This window comes from Pelophylax lessonae, assembly GCF_965119305.1.
Source record: "Pelophylax lessonae genome assembly, chromosome: 1".
Taxonomy (NCBI): domain Eukaryota; kingdom Metazoa; phylum Chordata; class Amphibia; order Anura; family Ranidae; genus Pelophylax; species Pelophylax lessonae.
Window position 1 is genome coordinate 665064917 of NC_138768.1, and position 12104 is coordinate 665077020.

Genomic DNA, 12104 nt, shown 5'->3' on the forward strand with positions numbered 1-12104 from the left:
CAAGCCGAGAGCGGGTCTAGTTCTCTAGACCTGCGGATAAGGCTCCTTCAGCATGAAGGTGCGCGCCCTCGCCCATGCCTGGGGTATGGGTAGTCTTCGTTATTTCCTTGTTAAACAACAAATGGGTCCACAAAGTGATTCTGTCTGTTTACAAGATAGTTTCGCTCTTGCCCTCCTAAAAGGTTCTTTCCTTTTAATGTACATCTGCCTCCGAACCGATTGCAAGCTCTCTTGCAGGCAGTGCATGACCTGTTGCTTCAGGGAATGATGGTTCCGGTATCAGAATGTTTTCAAGGCTTTTATTCAAACCTGTTTACAGTCCCAAAAAAGGAGGGTAAGGTCCGTCTGATTCTGAACCTCAAGGCCCTGAACTGCTTTTAGTGGGTACATAAATTCAGAATGGAGTCAATTTGCACGGTAGTGGCATCCCTACATCAGTGGGATTTTCCAGCCTCTATCGAAATGAAGGATGCTTTCTTGCATATTCTAATATTTGCCCAACACCAGCGTTTCCTCCACATTGTTGTGGGAGAGGAGCACTATCAGTTTGTGACGTTACCAATTGGTCTCGTTTCCGCTCCTCGGGACTTCACAAAAGTGTTGACCCCGGTCCTGGCGTTGCTACCTCAGCGGGAGATTGCGGTACTGGGCTACTCAGACAACTTCCTCTTGCGAGCAGATTCTTCTTCTGCCTTGATGGACGACTTGGAGATCACTATACAGACCCTGACGGAGTTTGGCTGGCTTCTAAACTACCAGAAGTCTGCTCTGATTCCATCCAGAAAATTGGAATATCTGGGAACGACTCTGGACAGACTCCAGAAGTTGCATGCTGCGATTCATCTATTGCTGTCCAGCAGGGGGGCCTCCCTCAGGACGTGCATGCGAGTGCTGGGTCTGATGGTGTCTACCTTGGAGGTGGTTCCGTTTGCACAGTTACATACGAGGTCCCTCCAAAGGTAGATCCTGGTAAAAAGGGACAAGTGTCCAAAGTCTCTGGACAATCAGATTCAGCTGAGCTGGGAAACCAGAGATTTACTGACTCAGCTGAACGCTTCGTTCTGGCCCTCTCCACTGTACACATTCCGTGAGTGGAAAACTGGCAGGTGGACTATCTCAGTTGGCAGGCGTTGGACCAAGGGGAGTGGTCCCTTCGTCAGGAGATGTTTCATTTGATATGTCTGGGGTGGGGCACCCCTGAGGTGGAGCTGTTGGCGTCTCGGTTCAACAGAAAGGTACCAAGGTTTGTGGCAAGGTCACTGGATCCTCTTGCAGATGCCACAGACGCATCCGGTTCAGCTAAAAAAAAAAAAAAATTTGCAGGATTGAGGCAGAAGAGGTTCCAGTCATTCTGGTGGTCCCCGACTGGCCTCGCCAGTCTTGTTATGCCGACCTGGTGCGATTGGTCGGTGACGTCCCTTGGAGACTGCCTCCATGGGAGGATCTCTTGCCCCAAGGGCCGATCATCCATCCTGCTTTAAGGTGGCTGACTTTTGACAACCTGGCTGTTGAAAGCCAGGTGCTGAAGGATAGAGGGTTGCCTGGGTTGGTAATTCTGACACTGCTGATGGCTAGGAAGTCTACCTTCTAGAAAGATTTACCATTGTACATGGAAATCGTTTATTTTGTGGTTTGAGTCAATCGGTGTTCACCCTCGTCCTTTTTCGGTTGGCTCGGATTTTGATCTTCCTTCAACGAGGTGTTGAGCAGAAGTTGGCCTTGAGTACCATCAAGGGCCAGGTGTCTTCCTTGGCTGTCTTCTTTCAGGGACCCTTAGCCATGCATTCATGGGTGCCTACCTTTATTCAAGGGGTTCAACACCTGGCTCCGCCGATGCTGTCTCCTCTACTGCCGTGGGACCTAAACTTGGTGCTCTCAGTTCTCCAAAAGCCTCCCTTTGAAAATATTCGGGAGATTCCCCTGCTTACGCTGTCACAGAAGGTAGCTTTTTTCGGTGGCCATCACCTCTGCTCGCAGGCTGTCGGAATCTTGTTGTACCCCCCTATCTGGTGGTCCACAAAGATAAGGTGGTTCTTCGTCCATACCCATCGTTCCTGTCTAAGGTGGTCTCTGACTTCCATTTAAAGAAGACATTGTGTTGCCTACTTTGTGTCCCAGGCCTGCTCATCCTAAGGAATTTGCATTGCATGCCTTAGATGTGGTTTGGACGATTCGGGTGCATTTGACAGGCACAGAGTCTTTTCGGTCTGTTGAACTACAAGTAATTGCCGGCTGAGGTTTCACACTGGATAATCTAGATCCTCAAGGTCTCCCAGCCTGGCCTACAAGCGTGAGCAGGTTATAGTCCCGCACTAGGCCTCGACACGACAGAGACCTGTTTTGGATGGGGACGAGCCTGCGAGTAGATGTCTCACTGGGATGCGATGAACTGGAACACCGCAGTCGCAGCGTATCTCTCAGCTGGCAGAACCCCCACTCCGGTTGGGAGATGGCCTGTCTGGAGCGGAGCCCACCCGGTCCATGGTATGGTGAGTAAATGCAGCCCCCCTATATCCCTTAGTGGTCTTGAGGGGGGGGACACACGTGGGCCCACTCCTGGGGTTGATAGGACCTAGTACTTCCTAAAAGATCTCCCTGGCCTGTCAGGACAGCTGGCCCTGTGACACCCCCCCCCCCCACCCGACCCCTGCCCTTATTGCGGCTTTCCCCTAGGGGGCGCAATAGCTGCGGCGCCTGCTGTCCTGGTGTAACGCTCCTGCGTTTTTAGTATAGGCTGGATTTGCAGCTGCAAAATCTCCACTCAGTAGTCATGTAGAGATGTGTTGAATGCCAGATCCAACTCTCCAGGACTCATCACCGTGGGCCTGTCAGCTTCAACATACAGATATATACACACTCAATGAGATGTTCCTTGAGTGATAGGATGTATATGTTAGTATGAAGGTGATGTGCTGAAGGGACAGGTGTGAACAGTGACAAGGATGGTAATCACTTGATAGGTTTGTATAGGAGAGTTTAAGATGGTATTTAGGAATGCAGATAGGTTAGTATCGAGTATGCTAACAGGTGGTGAGGACAGCAGATGACAAATACAGGATAGAGTAACCCAGTGCAAGGATAGATAGTAGTAGACAGGAGAGCTAGCAATCTATGCAGCAGTGCAGATGATAGATGGTAGTAGGCTCAAGAGCTAGCAATCTATGTAAGAGTGCAGATGATAGGATAGTATGGATAGGTAGTAACAGTCCTTAATGTACATAGGTAGATAGTGCAATAAGGTTATGGAGGGTTCCCCTGCGGGGTACTTATCACTTGTAATGTTAGTAGTTTAGAGAGGTCCAGTAGATAAGGAATGATCCGGTAGCGAGATACAGGGATCAGTAGCGAGGTTCCAGTCTGCTCCAGGTAAAGGGAATAGCTGGAGGTTCCGATCGAGAGACAGGCTTGAAAGCATGTGGATAGCAAGGCAGGTTGAACGAACAATGTGAGTGAGACCGCCGGCGGTTGAAATAGCCGCTCTGCGGCGCTCAGCAGTGACATCATCGTTCTTAAAGGTATATGCGTACCACCTGAAGAGAAAGGTGGGACGCATTACAGAGAAAGTGGTGATTAAGGGTACCGGAGGTACCAGAATCTTACAGTACCCCCCCCCCCCCCCCTTAAGGCCGGCTCCGGAAGGCCTATAGGACAGGTTTCTCTGGGTGTTTCGAGTGAAAGTTCCGTATAAGTCTAGGCGCATGAATATCAGAGGTATCTAGCCAGGTGTCGTCTTGGGGTCCATAGTTCTTCCATCTTATGAGATACTGGAGTCTTCATCTATGGATGCGAGAATCCAAAATTTCCTTGATCTCATACTCTTCTCCGCCTTCAACTTGTATTGGAGGTGGAGGCAAGATGGTAGGCCTTATTCCTTGGTTAGGAACATGGGGCTTCAGTAGCGACACATGGAAGATGGGATGGATCTTGAGATCTGCTGGTAGGGTGAGCTGTACTGCAGCTTTTCCGATAAGTTTTTTAATTGGGAAGGGTCCCAAAAATAAAGGTCCAAGCTTCTTGCTAGGGATTTTTAATCTTAAGTTCTTTGTCGATAGCCAAACAAGGTCCCCAATAGCATACTGAGGAGAAGGTCTTCTACGAAGGTCGTAGTACTTTTTTTGTTGACTGTGAGCGTGTGATATAGTGGTATTGAGTAAACCCAAAGAGTCTTTTATTTGGGTAAGGTAATCCGAGGCTACTGGGTTACTCGATGGCAGGATGCGTGGTGGAAGAAGAGTGGGATGAAACCCATAGTTCAAGTAGAACGGACTTTGCTTCGTAGTACTGTGGGTTGCGTTTTTGTAAGCAAATTCTGCTAGAGGAAGAAGATCCACCCAATCATCCTGCAAGTATGATGTGTAGCAACGTAGATATTGCTCAATGCACTGGTTGACTCTTTCAGTCTGTCCGTTGGTCTGAGGATGGTAGGGAGAAGTGAGCTTTCGCTCAATGCGTAAAATTTGACAAAGTGCTTGCCAAAATTTAGAGATGAATTGTGAACCACGGTCGGACAAAAGAGTTTTTGGAATTCCATGCAACTTAAAGACATGTTTCATCAGTAGTTCCGCTGTTTGTTTAGATGAAGGTAGTCTACGGATAGCGATGAAATGTGCCATCTTTGTCAAGTGGTCCACTGACACTAGGATGGTATTAAATCCTTTAGAGGGTGGTAGTTCTACTATGAAATCTAAGGACACAACTTCCCATGGAACCTGGGGTATTGGTAGACTACAAAGTAGTCCAGATGGTTTTGTAGTGTCAATTTTGGACCTTGCACAGATGTCACATGAAGAAACAAATTTTTGTACAGACGTCTTCATATCAGGCCACCAAAACTGCCTGGTGAGCAAATTAAAGGTTTTCGTTATACCCATATGTCCTGCCATGGGCACATCATGCGATAACTCCAAGATCTTGGTCCGCATAGTAGGGGGTATGTAGAGTTTGTCGTTGTAATAGAGGAAGCCTTCTGCATCAGTACTTAGTTGTGGTGGAGGTGAATCCATTCTTATACTGTGCAAAATCTCTTCCTTCAAGGAACGGACAACACCAATAATGCGTTCATAGGGTATTATGGGAATGGAAGGGATTTCGGCGCAGTTATCTTCGGTTAATCGTGATAGCGCATCCGCTTTTTTATTTTTGTCTGCAGGCGTGTAGGTCACTAGGAAATTAAATCTTAAAAAGAATAATGACCATCGTACCTGCCGGTGGGAGAGAGTCTTGTTAGTCTGGAGGTATTGAAGGTTTTTATGATCTGTATATATGAGTATTGGTAACTGGGTACCTTTGAGCAGATGTCGCCAATTCTCCAGTGCCAGTTTTATGGCAAGCAACTCCTTTTTACCCACTGGGTAATTCACCTCTGGGCTGCTTATTGATTTTGAAAAGAAAGCAACTGGGTGGAGTGATGAAGTGTTTGTTGGTCGTTGGGAGAGAACTGCTCCTACTGCCATATTTGACGCATCTACCTCTAGAATATATTGGAGGGATGGGTCTGGATGGCGTAGTATGGGAGCAGAAGTAAAGCTTGATTTTAACAAGCAGAAAGCTTGATTTGCTTCTTCTGACCATTTGAATGGTTTTTTTATACTTGTCAGTTGTGTGAGAGGTCTCACAATAGCAGAAAAGTTCTTGATGAACTTCCTATAGAAGTTTGAGAATCCAAGGAATCGCTGTAGGGCCTTACGAGTTGTTGGTATAGGCCAGTCTAGAATACAGGATATCTTACTCATATCCATCTGAATTCCAGTTTTGGATATGAAGTATCCTAGAAATAATATTTCTTCTTTATGAAATAGACATTTTTTAATTTCACATATAGTCTGTGTGAGAGCAGTCTGGACAACACAAGTCTTACATGTTTTATGTGTTCAGGCAAAGATCGAGAATAAATAAGTATATCGTCTGGGTATACTACAACACAGACATCAAGTAAGTCTCTAAAGATGTCGTTTATGAATCTTTGGAAAGCTGCAGGAGCATTACATAGCCCGAATGGCATCGCAAGGTATTCGAATAGTCCGTATCTGGTTCTGAATGCTGTTTTCCACTCATCCCTGTCACGGATTCGGATTAGGTTGTATGCCCCTTTCAGGTCTAATTTGGTGAAATAAGTAGCCCCGCGCACCTGTTCAAAAGGTTCAGGGATGAGCGGCAAAGGATAGCGATCCTTTATCGTAATCGTGTTTAATTGCCTATAATCGATAATAGGCCTGAGACTGGAATCCTTATTGCGGACAAAGAAAAGTCCTGCAGCAGTGGAAGAAGTAGAGGGTCTAATGAACCCTTTTGTCAAATTCTCATCCAAGTATTCCTTGAGATGAGAAAGTTCGTCCTGTGAAAGGGGATAAACATGACCGAAAGGCAATTTGCTGTTAGGGAGTAGATCGATAGTGCAATCGTAATCCCTATGGGGAGGCAACACGAGCATTTTTCTCAAGGAACACTTCGGACAGATCCTGATAGCATAGTGGTGCAATTTCATCTGACACCACAGACAGAATCTTCCCATAAGATGGGAGGTTACACGTATTCTCACAATAGTGAGAAGGGAAAACCAAAGTCCGTTTTTTCCAATCTATGATTGGTTGGTGTGTGTGTAACCAGGGAAGTCCCAAAATAATAGGAAAATGGGGTGAGGATAGTATGTCAAAGGTGATGGTCTCCACATGTGATTCGTTGGTAGTGGCAAGGAGTGCCTGTGTCTGGTTGGTGATTGGACCAGATGACAGTGGAATACCATTAATGAAACTAACAGAAACAGGCTTAGATTTTGAAATAATAGGTATTTTATTTAAGGTAACAAAGCGTGTATCAATATAGTTTCCACAAGATCCAGTGTCGACCATAGCCTTGGTGGTGATCCTAGTTTGGTCCCACTGTAATATTAAATGAACAAAAAGATAGGGGTTAGAAAAGGAAGTCGTTAATCCTCCCAGCAAGACATGTGAACACTCACCCTCTTTTTTGCGGACAAGGGGACAGGTGCTTATCAAATGATCCGAGGATGCGCAGTACATGCAGAGATTTTTGGATGTTCTTCTAGCTCGTTCAGTAGTCGTTAAAGGTGGGCGTATGGTTCCTACATCCATGGGAGTAGGGTCAATGGCCGAAATCTGAGAAGGACTAGACAATGGCATTCCCATCTTTTCAACCCTTCTTTCTCGCAGTCGTCTGTCGATGTTGATACTAAGTTGTATCAAGGCCTCCAAGGTGCCAGGTAAATCCGCTCGGGCGAGCTCGTCTTTAACAGCTTCTGATAACCCGAGTCTGAATTGAGTTCGCAAAGATGTGTCATTCCACCCTGAATCAAGGGTCCATCTTTTGAACTCAGATACAAAGTCTTCTACAGGTCTCCTTCCTTGTTTTAAGGCCCTCAACTGAATATCAGCAGTACTCTGCCTATTGGGGTCATCGTATAAACGAGCGAGTTCCGCTAGAAATAAGGAATAGGTGTTGAGAATCTGATCATTTTTCTCAAAGAGAGAGTCTGCCCAGGCCCGTGGATCACCCGTCAGGTATGAAATAACGGTACAGACTTTTATTTGATCAGTGGGGTATGTACGAGGTTTTAACAAAAAAAGCAATTGACATGCGTTTTTGAATTCACAACATTTTTTCCGATCACCTGTAAACACTAGAGGAGGGTTTATTTTAGGTTCAGGAGGCTGAACAGCAGTAAGCCGTGAGAGCTGGGTTACCTGCTGTGTCAGAGTCTGATTCTTTTCTTGTACGTCAGTCAGAGCAAGTATTAACGCTTTTACTTGTTGTGTTAATTGTGTCACTTGAGTGGGTAATTCTGCTGAATCCATTTTTAAGGTTCGTTCAATCTGTAACGCTCCTGCGTTTTTAGTATAGGCTGGATTTGCAGCTGCAAAATCTCCACTCAGTAGTCATGTAGAGATGTGTTGAATACCAGATCCATCTCTCCAGGACTCATCACCGTGGGCCTGTCAGCTTCAACATACAGATATATACACACTCAATGAGATGTTCCTGGAGTGATAGGATGTATATGTTAGTATGAAGGTGATGTGCTGAAGGGACAGGTGTGAACAGTGACAAGGATGGTAATCACTTGATAGGTTTGTATAGGAGAGTTCAAGATGGTATTTAGGAATGCAGATAGGTTAGTATCGAGTATGCTAACAGGTGGTGAGGACAGCAGATGACAAATACAGGATAGAGTAACCCAGTGCAAGGATAGATAGTAGTAGACAGGAGAGCTAGCAATCTATGCAGCAGTGCAGATGATAGATGGTAGTAGGCTCAAGAGCTAGCAATCTATGTAAGAGTGCAGATGATAGGATAGTATGGATAGGTAGTAACAGTCCTTAATGTGCATAGGTAGATAGTGCAATAAGGTTATGGAGGGTTCCCCTGCGGGGTACTTATCACTTGTAATGTTAGTAGTTTAGAGAGGTCCAGTAGATAAGGAATGATCCGGTAGCGAGATACAGGGATCAGTAGCGAGGTTCCGGTCTGCTCCAGGTAAAGGGAATAGCTGGAGGTTCCGATCGAGAGACAGGCTTGAAAGCATGTGGATAGCAAGGCAGGTTGAACGAACAATGCGAGTGAGACCGCCGGCGGTTGAAATAGCCGCTCTGCGGTGCTCAGCAGTGACATCATCGTTCTTAAAGGTATATGCGTACCACCTGAAGAGAAAGGTGGGACGCATTACAGAGAAAGTGGTGATTAAGGGTACCGGAGGTACCAGAATCTTACACCTGGGGGGTGAAAATAGTATCTTTTCCTGCTGGATCTTGTTGGAGATCCTCTGCGGCCTCCAATTTGGGGTCCCCTGACTGTATGGCGCACCGTGGGAGCCGCCATCTTTAGTGTGGGCATTGGAGAATTTCTCCCCATTGACTTGCATGGTGCAGCCATTTTCCCTGTGCTTCCCATTGACTTGCATTGGCAGCCATTTTTGTGTAGCCTTTCACATGCTATCCAGGCTGATGTCATATCCTGTGACTTTCACTTTACTGCTGCACAGATCGGCTCAGGAGGTTTCTCAGAGAGGTGGTAAAGTACTGGGGTCTCTGTGGGCTTATCCCTGCACACTATCTGCATATATTTAAGGGGGGCTCCGCATACCGCGGTGATCGGCGGTGGGGACCTAGCTCAGCGCTGTTAAAGAGACAGTACTCCTGTTTTCTTTCGAACTAATTATGGAGTCCTAGGCAGTGGTTTCACCCTCAGACCCCCTTAGTGCAACTACCGGACCTTCCGCATCGCAGTCGCTACCCGCGATTTCAGCAGCACTGGAAAGCCTGGCAACCAAGGTCGATTTTGTGATGAAAAAGGTTAATAGCCGAAAACGGCCACTGCCTTCACCATCATCGATGTGGTCCTATGATTCAGAGACTGATATGGTCGCCAGGGACGCCCCCCTCCTTGAGGGATCACTGTCCTCGCAATCGGATGGTGGAGAGGACCTGTCCTCTTCAGCTGCAGCGTGTGAACGCGCTTTTTAATGGAAGCCCTGCTTGTTTCAGCAGATCGGCCTCTACAAAGTCAGCAGTGTCTAAGAATGGAGAGCAACTGAGCATGTGCAGAGCAGGGTGAGGCGGTGTGTTACTGGATTTTAAATAGTATAGGCACTTATTTTTTATGTTTTACATCGCTATAAGACCTGCAAAAGGGGCCAGTCTGAAGTGATATATCAGGACTTCATTTTCTGACTAAAGTTCTCACTTTAATCTGATTTACTATCAAAGTGTAGGACACAACACAAACTTCATTAAACAGTCTCACTCACAATACACGTAAGACTATGCATTTTTTTTATAAAGGAAACTAACTTGCATTTCTTTCTGGAATATGGTTATAGTTCAATACATGGAACTAAGATCAAGGTAAACTGAGTGGACTTGGTGACAGTTGCTTTGTTTCCAGGGTAGTTTGATTAGTTGTGTGAATAGCAAATAAGGAGTATCCCCAGCAATATTCGCAAGGAAATAAACTGATTGTTCACAGCTTGTTTTCACATTCCTAAAGGTGCTCATATCTTTAAAATAATGTGCAGGCCAACAAATTGCAATCCCACATTCATAATGCTGGTTCAACAAATCAGTGTCACATCTACCATGTTGATGTAAAAATCACAATTCCACATTCACCATTGCGGTCCAACAAATGACAACCCCATATTCACTATACTGGTCCAACAATTCATAATCCCACATTCACAATACTGGTTCAGCAATTCACAATCCCACACTCACAATGCTAATTCAACAAATCACAAACTTACATTCACAATGGTAGTCCAACAAATCAGTCCCACATTCAACATGCTAGTCCAACAAATCACATTCACCGTGCTGGCCCAGCAAATCACTATTCCATATTCACCACGCTGGCCCAGCAAATCACTATTCCATATTCACCACGCTGGCCCAGCCAATCACTATTCCATATTTCCCACGGTGGCCCAGCAAATCATTATTCACCATTCACTACGCTAGCCCAACAAATCACTATTCCATATTCACCATGCTGGTCCAACACAATATAATTCTGCATTCATTATGATGGTCCATCAGACGTGCATAGCAGATGAAGATAAAAGTTTAATGTGTAGTTTAATGCAGTAACTGTTTGCTATTTTTTTTTTTTTAAGGAAAGGATGAGCAGTTTTGATAAAAGTATATGTATGCCAGTGAATGTGTGCAGTTTTTTTCAGGCTACAACATTAATAGTAAACTTTTTTCATTATTGTAAAATAAGCCAGTTTTTAAACGAACATTTGCTGTTTATTCAATTTTTTGGACTTCTATAGCATTAAGGTGAATAAGTACTTCCAGTAAAGTATCTGCTAATTCTTTCCCTGCTAACAATTAAGAGTGTTGTATAACTAGTATATATTGGAACGGCTTGACAGGGTTTGTTTTAACTTTGAGCTGTCCTTGTGTTTTCAGGAGCCTGCCAGAACCGCTGATGACATACGAGCTGCATGAAAAATTCATCAATCCTGCCAGTAAATATTCACTTTATTTACTGTTAGTTATCAGCAGGAAGCTAATTCTTAAGGGGAATTCCAGCTTTTCAACAATACACATTTTACAAAATTACAATGGGTAATATACAGTATAATGCTGTGAGGAGATACAAGATGTGTAGTTGTATAGTTTTCTCCTCTGTCCAGCTCCGTCCATTAGTATGAGTCTTTCTAAAGTTATTACAGCAACTGACCATTGTAGACATATTAATTGCTGCTGGGTCAGATGTAACATGATAGGTGTGGGGTGGAACACTACTGTTCAGAAATGAGTCCTCTGCAAACAGGAATATGTGGGGCAACTTTGTCCAAATGCTAGTTGCCTTGGTGTCATACTGATCTAATTGTTTCATTTTTGAGTAACCCTCAGTGTTCTGACCTCAGTTTGACTTCACTTTCTGCAAGTATATTACAGGCATTTTCTTTAACCACTTCAATATCTGACCCTTTCACCCCTTTCCTGCCCAGGCCAGTTTTCAGATTTCAGCGCTGTCATACTTTGAATAACTTAGTCATGCAACACTGTACCCAAATTAAATGTTTATCATTTTTTTACACAGATTTTTTTTGGTGGTATTTAACCACTTCTGGACTGGAAGGTTTTGCCCCCTTAATGACCAGGCCATTTTTTGCATTTCGGCACTGCGTTTATTTTGTCCTTTTTTTCCCACAAATAGAGCTTTCTTTTGGTGGTATTTCATCACCTGTGTGATTTTTATTTTTTGCGCTATAAACAAAAAAAGAGCAACAATTCTGGAAAGAAAAAAAAAAAACAATTTTCACTTTCTGCTGTATAACATTCCCCAAAAAATTAAATCACATTTTTTTAACATTTTAGGCCAATTTGTTTTCTGCTACATATTTTTGCAGTAAGCGTATTTTGATTGGTTTGCACAAACGTTTTTGCGTCTACTAACTGCGGGAAAGATTTATGTCATTTTTATTGGGGTTTTTTTGTTTTTTTTTACTAGTAATGGCAGTGGTCTGCGATTTTTTTGCAGGACTGCGACATTGCGGCAGACAGATCGGACCCCTAACTGACATTTTTGACACTTTTGGGGGGACCAGTGACATTACTACAGTAATCAGTGCTAAAAATATG

General features: G+C 44.5%; 1 protein-coding gene across 2 annotated transcripts in view; it reads left to right on the top strand.

Moving 5' to 3' along the window:
- The window catches only part of ARHGAP10 (Rho GTPase activating protein 10), a 704315-nt gene that overhangs the window by 442658 nt on the left and 249553 nt on the right, over nt 1–12104 (top strand). For both annotated transcript variants that reach the window (XM_082261305.1, XM_082261306.1), the window contains one exon: nt 10923–10981. In XM_082261305.1, coding sequence (XP_082117431.1) covers nt 10923–10981 — 59 coding nt within the window. The remainder of the gene's footprint in view (nt 1–10922; nt 10982–12104) is intronic.